The sequence below is a fragment of the Aspergillus fijiensis genome (assembly GCF_003184825.1).
Source record: "Aspergillus fijiensis CBS 313.89 unplaced genomic scaffold BO72scaffold_20, whole genome shotgun sequence".
NCBI lineage: Eukaryota > Fungi > Ascomycota > Eurotiomycetes > Eurotiales > Aspergillaceae > Aspergillus > Aspergillus fijiensis.
Window position 1 is genome coordinate 39,154 of NW_024468996.1, and position 17,749 is coordinate 56,902.

At 52.0% G+C, this 17,749-nt stretch overlaps 7 protein-coding genes across 7 annotated transcripts; 3 read left to right on the forward strand and 4 right to left on the reverse strand.

Moving 5' to 3' along the window:
* The first annotated feature begins 99 nt into the window (after positions 1-99).
* Positions 100-1,413, forward strand: BO72DRAFT_427852 (alpha/beta hydrolase). Its single transcript, XM_040943001.1, has 2 exons — positions 100-423; positions 498-1,413. Exons 1-2 carry the CDS (start codon positions 225-227, stop codon positions 1,313-1,315), a joined length of 1,017 nt encoding a protein of 338 aa, XP_040801755.1. The 5' UTR covers positions 100-224; the 3' UTR covers positions 1,316-1,413.
* On the reverse strand, positions 1,389-3,121 carry BO72DRAFT_447537 (TPT-domain-containing protein). Its single transcript, XM_040944567.1, has 8 exons — positions 2,904-3,121; positions 2,785-2,852; positions 2,716-2,721; positions 2,533-2,650; positions 2,379-2,478; positions 2,179-2,329; positions 1,870-2,126; positions 1,389-1,817 (listed from the first exon to the last, which is right to left on the reverse strand). Exons 1-8 carry the CDS (start codon positions 2,984-2,986, stop codon positions 1,593-1,595), a joined length of 1,008 nt encoding a protein of 335 aa, XP_040801756.1. The 5' UTR covers positions 2,987-3,121; the 3' UTR covers positions 1,389-1,592.
* Positions 3,122-4,350: 1,229 nt separating this feature from the next.
* Positions 4,351-4,875, reverse strand: BO72DRAFT_447539 (uncharacterized protein). Its single transcript, XM_040944568.1, has one exon. The coding sequence runs from the start codon at positions 4,849-4,851 to the stop codon at positions 4,555-4,557; it is 297 nt and encodes a 98-aa protein (XP_040801757.1). The 5' UTR covers positions 4,852-4,875; the 3' UTR covers positions 4,351-4,554.
* A 385-nt stretch (positions 4,876-5,260) lies between these two features.
* On the forward strand, positions 5,261-7,448 carry BO72DRAFT_376914 (putative chromatin structure remodeling complex protein RSC3; the record flags this gene model as incomplete). The annotated part of the gene is made up of 4 exons (XM_040941235.1): positions 5,261-6,227; positions 6,284-6,701; positions 6,754-7,018; positions 7,074-7,448. The coding sequence occupies 4 exons, from the start codon at positions 5,261-5,263 to the stop codon at positions 7,446-7,448; spliced, it is 2,025 nt and encodes a 674-aa protein (XP_040801758.1).
* Positions 7,449-7,586: 138 nt separating this feature from the next.
* On the reverse strand, positions 7,587-9,124 carry BO72DRAFT_95415 (Mpv17/PMP22 family protein). Its single transcript, XM_040950824.1, has 6 exons — positions 8,949-9,124; positions 8,860-8,875; positions 8,750-8,804; positions 8,560-8,665; positions 8,175-8,480; positions 7,587-8,068 (listed from the first exon to the last, which is right to left on the reverse strand). The coding sequence occupies exons 2-6, from the start codon at positions 8,868-8,870 to the stop codon at positions 8,001-8,003; spliced, it is 546 nt and encodes a 181-aa protein (XP_040801759.1). The 5' UTR covers positions 8,871-8,875; positions 8,949-9,124; the 3' UTR covers positions 7,587-8,000.
* A 1,063-nt stretch (positions 9,125-10,187) lies between these two features.
* Positions 10,188-11,936, forward strand: BO72DRAFT_447542 (glycoside hydrolase family 76 protein). The gene is made up of 3 exons (XM_040944569.1): positions 10,188-10,303; positions 10,362-11,056; positions 11,108-11,936. Exons 1-3 carry the CDS (start codon positions 10,204-10,206, stop codon positions 11,684-11,686), a joined length of 1,374 nt encoding a protein of 457 aa, XP_040801760.1. The 5' UTR covers positions 10,188-10,203; the 3' UTR covers positions 11,687-11,936.
* On the reverse strand, positions 11,691-16,994 carry BO72DRAFT_95474 (NACHT domain-containing protein). Its single transcript, XM_040950825.1, has one exon. The coding sequence runs from the start codon at positions 16,815-16,817 to the stop codon at positions 12,123-12,125; it is 4,695 nt and encodes a 1,564-aa protein (XP_040801761.1). The 5' UTR covers positions 16,818-16,994; the 3' UTR covers positions 11,691-12,122.
* Positions 16,995-17,749: the final 755 nt, after the last annotated feature.

Below are 17,749 nucleotides of genomic sequence, written 5' to 3' on the forward strand. Positions count from 1 at the left end.
ATCGAGAAGGCGGCAATTAATTCATCCCCGGCGGGGCAGAATCCCCCAAATCCCCCCCACATGAGGGCTTCTAGACCATTACCTCATGCACTCCTACAAGTTTAATTACTGCTGCTGCTGCCTACCGCCAACACCCCCGATCTCCCTATCCTGTACAAACTACAACACAACCAACCTTGAACACAACACAACACAACACCACCAAACCACCAATCGCACCCACAATGCCTCCCCCGAAGACCCAACTCCCCGAAGGCGGCAAGACCCTGGTTTACTCCACGGTAGACGGCCACGAGATCAAACTAGACTACTACCTACCGCGCAACACGACGAGCGGCCACCTGCCCGCGATAATCTACTACCACGGGGGCGGCATGACCGCCGGCTCGCGGCGCGGCGGCCACTTTCCCACCTGGCTCTACGGTGCGAGATCCCCCAATCCCCCAATCCCCCAATCCCCAGCCCCTGAATCACCCAACTGATTCTAAATCCCACAGACCACTGCCAAAAATCCACCTACATCTTCATCTCCGCCGACTACCGGCTGTGCCACCCGAGCACGGCCCTGGACCAAATCGCCGACGCCCAAGCCCTGTTCCGCTTCCTGGCCAGCCCCGCCTTCCAATCCTCCCTCCCGTCCCCCGACCTGTCCCTGGACACCTCCCGCATAGCAGTCACCGGCTTCTCGGCGGGCGCCTACTCCGCCCGCGCCGCGTGCGTCTACGCCACCCCCAAGCCCTGTGTGCTGATGACGGCCTACGGCACCGGCGGGAATCTTCTGCTGGACCACTGGACGCAGCCGCGGCCGCCGACCTCCATCGCCAAGATGGTCGATCTGGACGACGTCCCGCGACTGCTGGCGGATCGGACGGTGGTCAGCGACGATGCAGACAGAAACTCGAATCGGTTTGCGCTGACGGTGCGGTGGGAGATCGACGGGACGTTTTTGGACGGGGTGTTTGGACGGCCCGGGTTGGGGGCAACACTCAATAGAGTGGCGTATGCGGAGAGGGCGGAAGCGGTGCCGGAGGAGTTGAAGCCCGGGTTCCTGCAGAGCTTTGTGGGGGAGGGGTATCCCCCTGCCGTGTTTGTGCATGGGACGGTGGATGAGGTTGTGCCTGATCAGGAAAGTAGGTTTCAGCATGAGCAGTTGGGGCGGTTGGGGATTAGGACGGAGTTGTTGCTTGTGCAGGATGCCGGGCATGGGTTGGTGGATTTGAAGTCGGGGTTCCCGCCGAAGTTGGCCGAGGGGGCGATGGAGGCGTATGCTGAGGCGTTGAAGTTTGTGGATGCTGCGTTGCTGGGGAAGTTGTGAGTTGGATTTGAATTGTGGATAGATTGGGATTCAATTAGATGATAGATGAAGTAGATTAGTGACACTTGGTTCTTGGATAGGCATCGTTTCTATCGTATTATTACACCATTATATACATCACCCGGCCCGCACGTCTATACACAATTATTTCTATCTTGGTGATCGGTCTTCGTGGGTATGATCCTCTTCTCTTCCTCGCTATTCGCAACCCCCCCGGACGGCGCAGTGGCATATTCCAGCACTGTCAGCACCGTCGTCAACGCCACACTCGGTTGAACTACGGGCGAGCTCCGCCGACCACATTGTAGCGAATCTGGGCCAACAGCGAAGTAACTCCATCCTTTCCGAGCTTGTAATAGATGAGTCCACCAAGAGCAATCGCATAGCCGAAGAACTGAAGGGGCGTGACGGGATCGCGGAAAATAACCATCGAGGCCACCACGAGCAGGATATCCTTGAGGACGCCGGACAGGGTGAGGACGAGAGCAGAAGTTTTGCCGATCTAGAGAACCACATTAGCACATGTTCTCCACCCTACGCTCATGTCGACATACCAGGAAGACGACAGCAACGTTGAGTCCGAAAGCAACAGCAGCGTTCAAGAAAAGAGTGCCAACTCCAAGGTTGTAGATGTCGGACATGTGCATGGTCGGCAGTTCCACGACCGCAGTGATAACACCGTTCATGATCGCGCAAGCGGGCGCGAAGTAGTAGAGCGAAACCAAGGGGTCCATCTTGAATTCGGCGGAGCTGAGGAGGCGCTGGACCATGACCAGACGAACGGATTCGAAGATGGTGGCGAAGAATTGGCCTGCAAAAATATGAGCACGCAATTCATGTCATGAGGGCATAAGAGCACATACAGATGAAGCCAATCATGGTGAACTTGATCTCGCCGATCGAGGCGATGATAACACCGATGACGATGAAGGAGATGTTTCCGAGCAAGCTCAGACGCACTGGCGCAATGCCCATAGCCCATGTCGCGAGGAGAGTCGCAACGGAGTTAGTGGCCTGGTACAATTAGCATCCCTGCTCAGGCGAGTGGGTTCAATGCGATTACCTTGAGCATCTGGATGAAAGAAACACTGAGGTACAAGTAGGCCAGGTTGCCGCAGATAAGACTCAGCGAGAAGAAAGCGCCGATGGGTACGATAGCGCGCCTAAAGACATTCCCAATTAGCAACGGTGTATAAGTCAGGGCAAGAGAGACGAACACGTAAACGCGCGAGGTCATGGGCACATTGTGGCGGGAGTCGAGCAGGGTCGTGAACCGCGCCATCAGGCGGGTCATAATAGTAGCGAAGACCAAGTGCCATGTAGTCAGAAACAAGGCTATAGCAACATACTGTCAGTTCTGGAGGCATTCGGCAACGGTGTCTAGACACGGATCGACGTACGGAAACCTGGTGAAAACGATCGCGATTAGCATGATCCCCACAAATCAAAGCACAAGTCGCAATACTCACTGAATCCAGCAGTGTGCAAAATCCACTTGTTGAAGATAATGACCCCCGAGCTGAGCGCAATCCACGTTCTAGCGGTGTATTAGTCTGAGTTCGAGTCGTAGAGAGCAAGTCAACCGTACGCGATGTAGAAAGCCGGATGCAAAGCCGCTTTCGCGGGCTCCGCGGGGGTGTTGACCGTGGGCAATGGCGATTTCGACGACATGACGGGAGACGGTGGGAGGATAGTCGAGGAACCGAGAACCGGAGGCGTGGAAGAGGAAGAGGAGAATCGAAGGTCGATTCAGCAGAAGACCGTGCTGCTGGATAAGGAGAAAAGAAAGAGACGAAGAGCAGAGAGGGGGGGGGGTGTAGAAAGATAAAAACAAAAAAGTGACGAAGGAGAAAGAGTGTGAAAAGTGGAGCCGCCGACCGATCGGCCAGCCGGTCGGTCCCTGGCAGGCTGTGGCAGGCTGTGGCAGGCTGTGTGGCAGGCTGGCAGCTCAAAACGACACGCGGCCCTGCGGTTCCAGCCGCGCCCCTCCACGTAATCGCCTCCATCGCATCAGAAACCTGACCGATGGCGTTGAGCCTTTCTCCGGTTGGCTCGTGCAATGGTACTGCATATCCAATGAATTGCTCAAGATGAGGAGGGTCCACGACTCCAGCCATTCCACCCTCTGTGCGTTTCATCCTCCAACCCCCCCCTCCAGGGTCTGCGCTAACCTCCGCGAAAATGAGGCTTATCGATAGACAGCGTAGAAGCAAGGTCTGGCCTTGCGTCATTTCTCAGAAAGACCCTTCTACTTCTACCTGTTACACCGCGTTGAAACTCCCGTTTCTCTGAAACAAATGTCGAGCTGAACCACCGCGCCGGGTGGAACAGTTGTCCAACCGGCAGCTATGAAAATTCTGCTTGTTACGGCTCTGCCGAGATTCATCAGAAACCCCACATACCACCCTTCATCCATCCGCGAAGTCAGAGACAGTCAAGCTTTACTTTTGTCTACGAGTCATCCTTGGCAGGAAGCCTTTAGCTTGGCATCTTTGCAGCACTCGAAAGAAATGGTGGGATACTCCGCCCACCGTTCCTTTGACAACAAACCAAGCAGCCTACCAAGCAGCGACGGTCTAGCCAAGCAACTGCGCATGGAATGTGATAGTAGGAAAGGGGTATTATAGTTTGAGTGACACAAAACGTCTAACAAGCTCTCTCCCCTTGCGACGGCCCGACAACCGGGTCGCAACACGTTCGAGAACCGGAGGTAGTCGTCATGGGCAGCCGACTTGGAAATCTCTAGGCGCCCACGTTTCACCAACGCCAACCAAAGATTTTGGAAACAGAATGTTCCTGAGGATAATAGTCTATTCTTAATCGAAGACTGGACCAGAAGTACCATACCCAGAGCACTTCAAAGAATGCTGTCGCCCGTTTGAGTTCCTCAAACACTTACGTATGTTGTTTCGAGCTGCCAGAGAAATAACCCTTGCTATTATCTATTCTGTGCGTTCTGCCGCCGATTTGGTGGCATACTATGCATTCTGATAGTATCCCAAACAAAAGACTCCAACCCACTGCCCTCTTCTGTCCCCAGAAAACAAACCCAAAAGTCCTCTCTATTTCCCAGCCATTACCATACATTTTAATCGGTCATCTCTCGTGAAAAGCGCTATAACGTGCAGACAAAGGTGCGCATCGGGAAACACGCGGTATCAGTGACGGGTCGCCATTCCTCGCATCACTGTCTTGAGATTAGCATGTTGACAAACTGCGAGATCTTCGTACAGAGATGATCATCCGGTCGTCCAGTGGTACTTACTGTATCGCACGGAATCAAAATCAATCTCTTCCTGATCTCGACTGTTGTCTTTTCTCGGAGGCTGTTCGTCTTTTCGAGGAGCTAGGGTAGTGGCATCGCTGAGCACCGAAGCAGAATCGTCTTGCGCATGTTCTTTTGAAGACGTGCTGTCTTTGGATTGTTTCGAGTCCGCATTGTTCTTGAAATATTTGGAGTCTTCGGAGTTATTGCCATTCTTGGGAGACTTCGACCGGATAGCCCGGTACATGCTGTTGAATGGGTTGGAAGGCATTGCTGCAAGGAGTGTTGATGCGGTGGATGCGGTGGATGCGGTTGATGGAATCACTTTGAAGATTGAGATGCAGTTGGACGAACTGGCTTGTCTGTAGCTGCTGATTTACTTTCCACATTGCTGATTTCTGACCCTTATATAACTTTCATGATGATTGAGGGAATTGTATAGTCCACTCCGTATAGTTTGTTACTGCCTGGCCGGTGTCGGCCCTCGGAGTAAACGCACGGGCCCTCGGAGCAGCCCTGAGCGTTCCTGTCTTTCTCTCTGCGAGCTTATCTTCCCTTCCAGACCCTCTCCCTCTCCCCTCTCCCCACCCACTGTCGCACCCACTGTCGGACCTCGACTCCCGGTTTGACTCATCTCGACTCACGCGGAGTCACACTTTTGTTTAACGTTTAATTAAACCATGTCTGCGCCTCGTCGCAACGGTCAACTGTCGTCATGCGAGCCTTGCCGGAAATCCAAGCTCCGATGCGATCATTCGACTCCGACCTGCAAACGCTGCGAGCGCCGTGGTAAATCGGACCTCTGTGTTTACCATCCCGCCCCACTGACCAAGCCGCGCCAGTCTGGCCAGGTTCTCAAGGCAACACAGAAAAGCACCAATCCCCAGCCGCTCCTGTGTGCGAAGACAATTTCCGTCACCAATCTCGGGAGCTCCGCGTCCGTCAGCCTGCTGGGAGCCGCACAGTTTCCCAATGTTTCGAAACGTCATCTGTCAGGCAGCGGTTTTCTGGGCCCGACCAGTTACTCGGGCAGCGTGTTCAGCAATGAGGTTGAGCTGGAGCTGGGGATTCGTGCTTCGCTCTCCCAGACAGACACACCACTTGACCCCCAGCGGGTGAACCAAGGAGCCCAAGTACTCTCGTTGCTCGAGCATCTCGACTTGTACGAGAAACTGATAGAGAACCGCAACAAGATCATACCAGGATGGTTTTTTGGCCTCCCATTATTAAGGCCACTAATTGCACGACTGAGGGCATCCTACCGCAACGCGACCGCAGGTTCAGAGAATAAGTACGCACGGTTGATGGATCTGTCCCGAGTCCTGTTCAAGAACTCGGCTGCTCCAATTGAGACCAAATCCTCGATGTCCTTGAGTGACTACCTCTCTCAGTCCACGCTCCGGTGGGATATGATCGGTCTTGTCTTTGCACAGGCAGGCTCGGCGACTTTCCAAGTTCTCCAACAGGAACTCGATAACATATTCAAAGAATACCCCGGAACAACGAAAGAAGGGTTATGCCAGATGACTGACCAAGCAACCGAGGCTTGCCTGCAATTTTGTAATTATCTAGGTATCATTAGCGACCCACTGTCCTGGACCATGATCCAACACATGATCTTCCTCTCTTCGTTGCATGGAAGTTGCGGTAAGCCACGAATGACCTAAGTGTCTGCCAGATCACGAGTATTGATGTCATTTCAGATCACCGGACATGGCAGATGCTTGGAGATCTCACCACCACAGTTTTTGCACTAGGCATTCACCAGTCTGCTGAAGACAGTGAGACCCCGTTCTTTCTGGGAGAGATCCGAAAGAGGGCTATGGTCGCGGCTTATGCACTGGACAAGGACCTTGCGACTTGCCTAGGCCGACCGCCTCGAATATGCTGGCGCTATTGCAATATCCAGTTCCCCCTGGATATCGATTATGATGAACTCGTAGCAGAGCCCGCGGTTAGAGAGGCGGCGCTTCAGCACCTCGATGCAGCAGGCTGGAACAAAGACGGACGACTTGACAAAGGGGCACGAGCTAGAGGCGTTCTGATTGCCAGCCTCTTGCGCGAGAGTGTTTTGGAGGTATCTTTGAGCCACGAGCTTGACGGCCTAGAGGAGAGGGTCTTGTACGTTTCTTTCTGAGCTCCGCCAGACTACCTACTAATCTGGTGCAAACAGAGAGGTTTGCCGTAGGTCGGACGAGTACCGCTTAGGTATGCCGGAGCATCTGCAATGGACAGACAACAAGGAAGATCTGTCACTTGCATCCCTGCATCTAGAGTTCTTGTATCAGCAATTTCTACTTTTCCAAACATTGTTTAAGCGTATAGGCAAGGGACTTGATCTGCTCATCCGCACATCGTCGGAGATCATCACACTCCTGCTCAAGATGATATCCATACAATCACGGCAAGGGCTGGTTCCTGCATACGTGAAATGGGATGTAAGTTGTTACTCTAGGCAAATCTCTCTTCATGGCTAACGTACTTTACTCGAAGTTGTGTTATATCGGCCTGCCCGCGGCCGGCGTTTTGTCGATCGAATTACTCCGACGCTCTCAGACTCAGCCGCTCACCCTGCTGGCATCGCCTTTACCACCGTTTCCCCGGTCGGAGATTATTCAGAAGCTGTCAGTGTTCATCGCACAATTCAACACCTTTGTCCCTCAAAATGAGGGCGACTACGAGATCAGTAATCGGGGCCAGAAGGTCATCTCGCAGGCGCTGGACCGCGTGCTGTCGGGTGTGCCGTCCAGCATCTCTCCTTCCGAAGCAGTAGTCTCGGATGGAGCCACCATAGGCGATGACATGGAGTTCATGGCCTTTTTAGAGAATTTCGACTGGGAACAGGAGGTTCGGCTGGCTTTGGGGTAGAAGATACGGCACCCTCGCAGGAGAAGGGTTGGAGCGACAGCACCAGTAAGGTGATTTACGGATTGAGTATATGGCGTGGGTTTCTAACGGTAATGACCAAATATGACAGTTAGTGAATGAACATGTCTACCAATCAATTTTCGGTCGTTATAGATCTCGATGGGATCGGGATCGAAAACAAAATTCCTAATCGAGCGGTAGGCGATTCAGCCTAAATAGGAATATTCCGACACCGATCGGCTAAGCTCCAACAGGTAGGCTGCCGCCGACCCCACGATGACCGAATCCGATCTACACGGGGTACGTCATGGAAGAATTTCTCGAAATAGTGACAATGCCCTTGTCCGGATGGCATTGCGCATAGTCAACATACCCCATTGCTGGAAATTCAAAGTACAATTCATTGTCGCTCTAATGAACCAAACCAGTATCAGAACCAAGCCCTCAAATCTATACCATCTATACAACCCAGCAACACATCAATCATACATAAAGAGCTCCTCCATCAAACCCCCCCCCAAACCATCTCAACCCCAGCCCTCTACAAACCAATCAAGCCCCAATAGGCTGCTCCTCCCCGCGCGGGGCATTATTGATCAAACTCATGAAACAATTCCATCCTACCACCAAAAGTCAGCAAACATCCTTACTCCCTTCCCCCTATCCCATTTCCAACCCTCAATCATAACCCCCTCCCCAGCCAAGAAAGAGCAAAGGGAAACATACCAACATTAACCACATTGACCACCAACACCCGAAACGGCAGGGGCACCAGGAACAGATTCACCGCCTGCACCGCGGGCCACACGGTCCAGTTCGCGCAAAGCGCGTCCCAGTAGCTTCGCTGCAGCTTCTCGGCCGGGCTTTTCCCCTCGAGGAGCGACATGCTGCTCAGGAACACGCCGATCATCGTCGGCGCGAAGAGGAGCTGATCCGCGCCGACGCGGGCGACCAGCGTCGGGCCTGCCGAGCGGAAGGCTACGCGGGCTTGCAGGAGTTGATACCATTTTGTGGCCACGGGGCCGAACACAGCTGCGCTTGTTAGTACCTCCGTGATATTTTTGGGGAGGGGAGGGGAGAAAGGGTAGGAGTAGGGGTAGCGCATGCTCACCGCCGCCGTATAGCGCCATCCGGCTGCTGCGCATTACATCATACTCGGCGAGGGGACGTTTCTCGATGGCGGTTTGCGCGAGGCCGTCGCCTAGGGCGAAGAGGACCTTAATCCAGAGGTTAGCATTGGGGGATTGCTGGGTCCAGAGACACGGGTAGAGGGGTAGTGGAATTAGGGACAGGTTGCGTACGGCTGTGGTGAGACCCTGCGTTAGGTAGGGTCGTTGGATGAGACTTCTTTGGTACCTGGATTGCGTCTTAGTTTTGGTGTTGGTGGTTGGGGTATAGTGGGCGCGCTTACCAGGCGAACATTGTGGCTGCTGTGGCAATGGATATTAATTAGGTAGAGGTAAGGTCACTTGATGGAGGAGATATGATGGAGTGAGTTACAATTGAAGAGGTTTTTTTCTTAAGAATGTGGAATGTTGGTCGGTAGTCAGGTTGTGGCGGATAGCCCCAAACAGGAAATCGGCCCGCTGTGACGCAATGGGATGAGTTCATCTTCCCCGCCGGTAATGCGATCGTCGCGTGTGGCTGGATCTTGGTTCGAAAGATAACCTTATCTCCATCTGAGTGGGCAGGGGGACGATGAAGTCTTGTCTATATTTCATGTGTTAATGCGCACTGCCCTTCTCTCGATGGGACATGTTATGCAGTCTTGGCATCTCACTCGTAGATCTTTCATCGAGTATCTTTCGTTGTTCAAGTCAAGTATCTGTATGACGTCTTTCGATGAGTGATGATCATGCTATTCTATGCTTCAAAGATGATAGAGGCATAGCTTCGCTAGCTGGGCCACAAATCGAGAGGCATAGAGCAGGAGATAGAGCTCCAGGCGAGATACTTGATCCGAGTTTCTGGGTGGAGTAGTTTCCTCGTCCTGACTAAGCCTCAGTAATGTCTGCTGTCAGATCAACCTCCTGACCATAAGCTGCGAGGCTTGATTAACAGAAGACACCATCATAGTCACACCGACAAAATTGGAAAGTAGGGCGATGGATATAAGACATGCATTCTGGGCCATCTTGGCAATAGGTTAGCCAGACAAAATCAAGGTCCGAACTGGTAAGCATGAACGAGGTGCCCAATCCACCGCTTACTACTTGAAACATTGGGGTCGAGATAATCGACATGCCCCCAGTGAGGCAGAAAAGACTCAAACAACCACAAATCACAAGGTCTACAGTATACTCCAACATTCGGCAGTCGGCACTGCCGGGCCCAAGCCTCCGAAGCTCACCCCCTGACGGCCCGCAGCGGGGGTCAATAGTTCGGAACCTTGAACCCTAAAAGGGGTCCGATTTTGGCGCCAACACAGCAACCGAAATTAGATCCTTCCCAGAAATCCAATCGCAGCGTCAATTTGGCCCTTAGCCCCAGATGCAGGGCCCTAGCCTTTTCCTCTTCTGGTCGGTTCCTGACTTGTTCATCTCCACCTGGACGAATTGTTGTGCACCCTTTTAGGGAATTAGGCAGTGAAGACGAGATTTCCGCCTATGGCCCGGTCACAATTGACTCACGCTAAGGCGGGTGTCTCCCGACGCTTGGCTCGTGGATTATAACTTAAGATCTCTGGTTCACCCGGATGATTCGGTTCCTGTCAGCCTCCTGTCATAACGCAGCTTCTCCCATGGTGACTGTGAATATGGCGAGAACTACCTTCCAGAACCTCCTGAAAGTGGCTTATGCCGCTGCCCTTGTGGCGGGCACCGTGTCTGCCATCGATTTGGACATCAACAATGAACGTATGATTTCAATGAACTCTACTCCTCTTGTCTCCTGCTGAAATCATCCCATCTGCAGAGTCCATTAAAGATGCAGCCGCCACCGCCGCGTTCAACACCATGCAGCACTACAACGGTAACAAGACCGGAGAGATTCCAGGTGTCATCCCCAGCCTCTGGGGTGAGGGCGGCGTTCTCTTCAATCTCATGATCCAATACTGGTACTTCACCGGCGACGCCTCTTACAACCCCGCCGTCAGCCAGGGCATGTACTGGCAGATCGGCGACGACGATTACATGCCGTCGAACTGGAGCTCGCAGATAGGCAATGACGACCAGATGGCCTGGGGCCTTGCCGCGATGACAGCCGCAGAGCTGGACTACCCTCAGGACGTTAATCAGACATCGTGGTTGACTCTGGCCGAAGGCGTTTTCAACACCCAGGTTGCACGGTGGGACACGAGCAACTGCGGGGGCGGACTGCGCTGGCAGATCTGGCCCTTCGAGTCCGGATACACCCAGAAGAATGCCATCAGCAACGGTGGTCTCTTCCAGCTCTCTGCGCGGCTGGCTCGGTACACCCACAACCAGACGTACGCAGACTGGGCGGATAAGATCTGGGACTGGAGTGCCAGCGTGCCGCTCTTGAACAACAAAACCTGGAGTATCGCCGACAGCACGAATGTGGACAATGGTTGCACGACCCAGGGAAACAACCAGTGGACGGCCAATTACGGGCCGTACATCAGCGGTGCAGCCTATATGTACAACTACGTAAGTCATTTGCAAGCCAGCTTAGAGCAACAACGACTAACGAGAACGAAGACCAACGGTCAAAACAGCAAATGGAAGTCCGGCCTCGACGGCTTGCTCAACGTCTCGTTCGAAACCTTCTTCCCCGAGAAGTACGGCGGTCTGATCCTGTCGGAAATCCTTTGTGAGCCCGCAGAGGTTTGCAACTCGCTCGAAGACACGTACAAGGGGACTTTTGTCTCGGATTTGGCGCTGGCAAGTCTCGTCGCTCCGTACATCTCGTCTGAGGTGTCTTCGCGTCTGCAGGCGTCGGCTGTCGGAGCGGCGAAGCAATGCACGGGTGGCAACAATCAGACACTCTGCGGTCGTCGCTGGTATTCGGACGAATGGGACGGGACTGATGGGAGAGAGGAACAGCTCAGTGCAACCAGCATCTTTTTCGCGAATATGGCTGGCTTCACTGGGAAGGGCGTTGCCACTGCTGCCGCGGCTGCTGATCAGACGACCGGGTCTGCCGGCACGAATGGGACTTCCACAAACGGCACTGGTGTTCCTGTTGCCTTGAATGGTGCTGGCAGATCGTCTCAGGGACAATTTGGTGTTGCCACTGCTGGCGTTTTAGCAGGTCTTGTATTGCTTCTTGTGCTTTGACTCTTTCAATGAGCTTGTACAGCAGTCTTGGTCTGAAAAAGTAGATATGCGCAGGTAGTGGACGTGTGTGATGCAGTAGCTGTTTGTAGTGCGGACGACTACCGTGACACCGGCAACTTCTTCCCAGTGTATGTGACACTATCAGTCCAATCCCGAAAATGACCGCACCGGTAACTCATTCTTGACTCACAAGAGCTTGACCCTTCCGAGATAGCGCGACGCAAGCGAGACCGAGGATGGCAAAGCCCGGATTGTCATCTCGCGTGTAATCAAGAGGTTATGGCGAGATTTGTGAATTGCACCGGTTGACAGCATGCGCAGTCTGCTGAAAGACCATGGCTATGTATCCAATCGCCTACGGTGTAGTCTTCAATCGAGTCATGCAGCCGTGCAAAATTGGTACTAAGTCAACATCACCACCTAGATCGCTAAGAGCCTACTCCTGCACCAAGCCAGAGCCACCCAGTACCCGCGCTCGAGCAGCCTGCGCTGCATTTCTGACAGTCTCCCGCTGTAGAGGAGTTGACAAGTAGACGCTTAAAGCACGCCCCGGAGTGGTAAGCCGAAGTTCCTCTCCCTGAAGAACACAAGAAAAGTCGGTGTACAGGCTTTTCTTCATCCAGATCTCGAACAACATCTCCCAACGCTCGCCATCGAGGTTCGGCAGCACCGTGCTAAATTCATCACGCTTGCGAATCACCTTCTCCACATGTGATGCCGTGGACCATGTGAGGGCTGATAGTATGGCTTGCGAGAGCCCTTGGCTGAGATGCCTTTGTGCTCTGAGACAAACCGCAGCAACACGCACGTTATCCCATGATTGCGAAGCCTCCAGAGTCTGAACCACGACCTGGAGAATACCTTCCGGCAGTTCCGGATCCCTACACAGGGCCTCCAGCGCAAGGGTCGTCGTGTATTCGTGTTTCAAATCCGGGTCGGGCAACAGAGCCGAGATGGCGACCGTGGCGAACTTTGGCAGCCGGGACTGTGCGACAAATACCCGACACGCTAGCCTTCGAAGCTTTTGATCCGAATCACCCAGAAAAGAGACCAAAGATTTCAGAACGTCGTCACTCAGGTCATGGTCATCTTGAAGCATGCTTTGCATGAGGCCCCTTCCGGAATCATCAGTGTGGCTCCAGATCTCAAGGAAGGCCTTGAAAGCTTCATCTGGGAGCGTGGAGTGTTTGGAATATTCCCCGAGAATGAGAAGCACTAGATCTCGTTTTTCCGACTCGGCATGTTCGAGCATAGACACGAAAGAGCGCACTCGAGACTCAGGAAGCTTTTGACGGCCAATGACTTCAGCTGCCGCAACCCTAATATTCCAGGAGTTCCCGTCGTCATCCAGGATTAGAACGGCAGTTTCCACGATGTCCGCTGGGCGGGCCCAATGTTTGCTCCATACTTCCATTGTTCTTATCTTCACTATAGGGTCCTTTTCATCTTTCATTCGAAAGGCCACAGTGTCTAAAATATCCATGGGCAGAGATTCTTCTGACCGCAAGGCATCTGGAGAAAGCTCTAGAACTTTGGCATCGTCATCATTCAGAGCATTGTGTAATGTATCAAGAGCAGATGGCTTATCAGAGAGCGCGGAGCAAGCTCGGATGACCGTAAGCCTCACCTGTAGATCACTATCATGCCGGAGAGCCAGAACATGCGGGATGATATCGATGTTTGTAGATAAATAGAACCCGAGTGTTGCCACAGCAAACGCCCTCAAAGGTGGCTCACGCGCATCTAGCAGCGATACAAGCTTCGTGATACTTGTTCTAGCTAGATTGAACTGCTGTTGTACGAGCCGAACCAACTCTGGCACCAGAGTCTCTTTTGCTTCAATCCAGGCTAACAATGTATTGATAAATTCTTCCGGCACTCTCGTCATTGGCCTCTCGAAGAGGTAATTACGATTTCCTGTCACCCACAGCTTTGGATTCTCAAGGATCTCTTGGAGGGGTTCCTGCCAGAATTTGTTATGCGCAAGGAGGGCAATAAAAGCACTTTGCTTCACATCATTATTCTCGCTAGTGTGCAAAATACTGTTGACCTTTCGTAAGAGTGCTGATGACACTCGAGCACGCCTCGAAATGTCGGAGAGAACCCTAATTTTGCAGTACTCATGGCATGAGTCGTCCATGACTTGCTCCAGTAAGTACTCTGGAAATTCTATTTTAGTACTCAAGGCGAAGGAAGACTTAAAACTGTCTACCCGCAGAGCTGCCAACAGCTCCTCATCCATTTCTTGTTGCAATTGCCACAGAGCACGACACGAAGGAGAAAGCAAAATCTCATTGAAACAATACATCAAGATACGAGGATGTGCAAGTCCAAGGAGATCCCTTGGCTCGCTGCCTAGTACTTGCATGAATTGAGTCAGTTTTTCTTGATTCTTGCTTTCAAAGAGAAGTCCCGCTACAAATCGCCACATCACATTGTAGCGACCGTTATACTTCTCGCGGTGTATAAATTGTTTTGCATCCAGATGATGACACTCGGTCGAGTCCAGTTCAAGACATATGAGCGGTGTATCAGTCATCCAGCAGTGCACGAAGTAATGAGCAGCAAAGAACTCCTGGAAGGTCAAGTGAATGAAGTGATAAATCTGGCGTTGGTGAGTCTCCGCGGAATGAGAGCTCCGGAGAAATGATACTTCATTGAGTAGATTATCCGATTTACCTTCCAAGCCAGGCAATGTTGCATATGTTGTTATTCGATGTTGATGTGTGAATTCAACAATGTTGTTGTATAAGCCAGTAAAAGCAAGCTTCTGAATTAGCTCGATATGGTCATGCATAGCTTGTTCGACTTGAGACCGTACGTAGATATTATCAGCTTCACTCTCGCTCAGCTTTCCCATGAGTACCATGTCTTTTTTCCACAGTCTGACTTCGATTGCCTGATACAAGGAAGTCATGGTTCTGATGTTTTGCGAGAGAAGCCTCTCGTTCCAAGCAAAGCATACCGCATCCAGTTGAATAGGAATCTGAAGAAGACTTTTCATCAACCAGTGGCTGTTGATGAAATGCTTGATCTCCTTTGCAGATTTTGCATCCTTGCCAATGCAGCCCACAATCTGGTCGACGTATGCTTCTACCTGCTCGGAGCGAAAACCTGTCGTCTCAAGCTCGAGATCAAAGTCCTGAATCGATTTATCAAATCCTGCATGCGGCCTGGACGTAATGATGACATTCGGGTAGTTGAGAAGGTCCAAGATCGGTTGAGACTTGACAAGATCTCCACTGGGAGTCTTCGCGCCAACTATCTCATCGAAGCCGTCCAGCAACAGAAGAGTCTTGTTGTCTGTTTGATCATATATTGTTCCCAGAAGAGCAGAGATGAAATGGTCTTTCTCGCGGTGATTCGACCAAGTTTCATGACAAAGGAACTGATCTAGAGTAGGCTTGTCTTTTAGCTTCCGCAAGGGTATCCAAAGCACCCGTTCAAACTTCCACCGGGGAAAGTTGGCATTGATGAAGTCGTGAACGATCTTCTTGCATAACGTTGTCTTTCCGACTCCAGCACGACCTCTAATCAGAATACGTCTTGGAGCTTCTGACTGGACATCGGGAGAATCAACGTGGCTTCTTAGCTTACGGGCATCAAAAAGTTCTTGTAATTCAAGTGCTTCCCCCTCGCCCGGTGCTTCAACCCTTAGACGCCTCTGGAGGGGTAGTTCGAAGGCTTCCTGGTGTTGTCGGTCTAGGGAATGTTCGACAATTCCAAGATTAATGTAGCAATTTTTGATGTCCAGAGTGTCGTTTGAGAGACGTAGTATCTTTAGCCGGTCCTGTTGCAAATAATATTCCATCAACGCGGCATCGGCATAGAACCTTTGCGCCTCCTTGCACTCGTGCCACGCATCTTCCAACAAGCTGCCACCGATAGCTGCTGCCATATTCGGGTCAAAAGGCTTCCTCACTTGCGGTTCGCACTCTAGTTTTTTCAAAAAGCGGAACGGAAAGGATTTTCGGGCTCTTGGTAAGGACTGTTTCCATCCTTTTTGATCAAACGTCTCTGAAATCAGGTTGATCCACTGCCGAACACGCAAACTCTTTGCCTTTATTTCCTGCAAAGATTTCAGGTCGAATGTTACGTTGACAACTCGGATGATCCGACTTTTTTCCCGTTGACCTTTCAACAAGAAGCCTTGTTCGAGTTGGGCATACAATCCGCACCAGAACTGCCAGCTATCCCAACAGGGGACCTTAGGTAATATGTGTTCAAGGGTGTCAAATGAGTTGCCGCCAGCCATAATAAGCATACTAGTGTACCGAAGTATGCCATACCAGAGCCTTTGATTTGGAAGTCTTCGTATGTTCTCAACAAACACTTCATCCATCTCTTTAATAGCTTCAACTAGGTCTTTGCCCGCATCATAGATTTTTTTCAGGAATTCCAAAAGTTCCATCAAGTCTGGCCCCGCCTCCAGTAGCCTTTCTGGGTTCATAGTTGAGACAGCCCCGGCAGTTCTTGCAGCCACTGCAATGACCCTCCAACTGTTGCTCCAGAAGATATCCCAGGGACCTTGATTGTCTGAAATACCTCTGAGCGCTTCGTACGCGTAGGCTGCCGCTTGAGCCAAGCGTGGCTCATCATGATCCTTCAAATCCGCAAGTAGTTTGAGAAGTGGATCCCGTAGGGAATCTTTGTCGATTTCGGATGCTTTGATATCGACTGCGATGTCGAGCAAGACGCCGAGCGTATAGCACAGAAGGTATTGAGCTTCCAATGCATTCTCGCGGATTTTGTAGTCCAGCCTCTCACGCAATGCATTGACTGCCGCATAAATCCCATTGCGCGAGTAACCTTGCGGCTTATTCCAAAGGAGAAAGACGAAGCTAGGGAGAAGATCCCCGTCAAGTGCATTACCCTTTTCGGCGTTGTCCACGATCGCCCGCGAGAAGACCTGTGACAAGTGGTGGTATTGTTTCTGAGTCGTGGCTCGTGACAGACGTGACGCTTCAACATAGTAACTTGGACGGCTCTTGTCACGAAATCGGCCGACCATTTGCGAGATCAAAGCACGCAACGCCGATTTTTCTTTTTCGTCGCATGCGGAATTGCCTAGCCGAGATGTGATCTCTGCCACCGTTTTGGGTCTCGAAGGACAGTGCAACGCGGCCGCCATGCTTAATGTAACCTTCAAGACTTCCCTTTGTTCATGAGAGATTATGTTCACGAGAGATGATGTTCACAAGAGATCAGGAGGCATGGAAGAGGGGCTTTCGGAAAAAATAGGTAGGCTGCTTAGCGGCTAGAGCGAGGCTGTGCGCTGAGGCCTAGCAACGTGCAGAGACCCCTGCTAGTGGGCTGAAACGCCCACGAATCAGCATGGTCGATTGATTGGCTTTTTCTGTTGCGCGCGTAACTTATATTGTCTTTAGTCTTGGTCTCTATGCAATTCCAGGTGTTTATGCCGGTACAGTCGAGCCTGTCTAGTCACAATACCGCGATTTGTTCCATCGTAATCTCTAGGGTTTTGAGGGCTAGATTTCATCAAGCTCCATAGCACAAGATTGCGAATGGGCAAGCCCCTCCCCGCCGCTGATTGATCCCATCAAACAACTCTAGCGTGTTTCGCGGTTGGTCAGAGGGTGTAAACTCCCCACCAGTCATGCAAACGCTTCGCAGCGCACTTCCGGGGCTTGGGGCTTTCTGCACCCGCTGTTTGGAGAACGAGAGCACAGTCCGCGTGGCCTTCCCGTTCGGCATAGTGGAGGGCCGTCCATCCTTGAAATCCGGGTTTGTTGACATTTGCGCCGTGAGAGATGAGGAACTGGGTTATGTCTGCATGACCGTAGCGGCAGGCGAGATGGAGTGGTGTCCAGTCGTGGAAGGTTGCTGCGTCGATCTCAGCACCGGAGTGTAGTAGAAGAGATACGGCTTGCAGGTTTCCATAGCGAGCTGCGACATGAAGGGTGGTTTCGCCAGTGTCGTTACGGTGGTTGACTAGGGCACCACAACGGAGGAGTCTTTGGAGAAGAGCTGTGTGGAGGGGTGTGGTTGCCGCTTGATGGAGATGATAGTGTATGCCTTCGTGAATCTCGCGGATGAGGTGTT

Excerpts from the sequence above, each read along its gene's own strand:
- BO72DRAFT_427852 (XM_040943001.1), top strand. The coding sequence starts at position 225 with ATGCCTCCCCCGAAGACCCAACTCCCCGAAGGCGGCAAGACCCTGGTT. Across the intron at positions 424-497 it reads CTTTCCCACCTGGCTCTACG|ACCACTGCCAAAAATCCACC; the intron begins GTGCGAGATCCC and ends TAAATCCCACAG.
- BO72DRAFT_447537 (XM_040944567.1), bottom strand. The coding sequence starts at position 2,986 with ATGTCGTCGAAATCGCCATTGCCCACGGTCAACACCCCCGCGGAGCCC. Across the intron at positions 2,127-2,178 it reads CACCATGATTGGCTTCATCT|GCCAATTCTTCGCCACCATC; the intron begins GTATGTGCTCTT and ends ATATTTTTGCAG. Across the intron at positions 1,818-1,869 it reads ACGTTGCTGTCGTCTTCCTG|ATCGGCAAAACTTCTGCTCT; the intron begins GTATGTCGACAT and ends GTGGTTCTCTAG.
- BO72DRAFT_447539 (XM_040944568.1), bottom strand. The coding sequence starts at position 4,851 with ATGCCTTCCAACCCATTCAACAGCATGTACCGGGCTATCCGGTCGAAG.
- BO72DRAFT_95415 (XM_040950824.1), bottom strand. Across the intron at positions 8,666-8,749 it reads CGCAGGGTCTCACCACAGCC|GTCCTCTTCGCCCTAGGCGA; the intron begins GTACGCAACCTG and ends CTCTGGATTAAG. Across the intron at positions 8,069-8,174 it reads GGTCAATGTGGTTAATGTTG|GATGGAATTGTTTCATGAGT; the intron begins GTATGTTTCCCT and ends TTTTGGTGGTAG.
- BO72DRAFT_447542 (XM_040944569.1), top strand. The coding sequence starts at position 10,204 with ATGGCGAGAACTACCTTCCAGAACCTCCTGAAAGTGGCTTATGCCGCT. Across the intron at positions 10,304-10,361 it reads TTTGGACATCAACAATGAAC|AGTCCATTAAAGATGCAGCC; the intron begins GTATGATTTCAA and ends TCCCATCTGCAG. Across the intron at positions 11,057-11,107 it reads CAGCCTATATGTACAACTAC|ACCAACGGTCAAAACAGCAA; the intron begins GTAAGTCATTTG and ends ACGAGAACGAAG.
- BO72DRAFT_95474 (XM_040950825.1), bottom strand. The coding sequence starts at position 16,817 with ATGGCGGCCGCGTTGCACTGTCCTTCGAGACCCAAAACGGTGGCAGAG.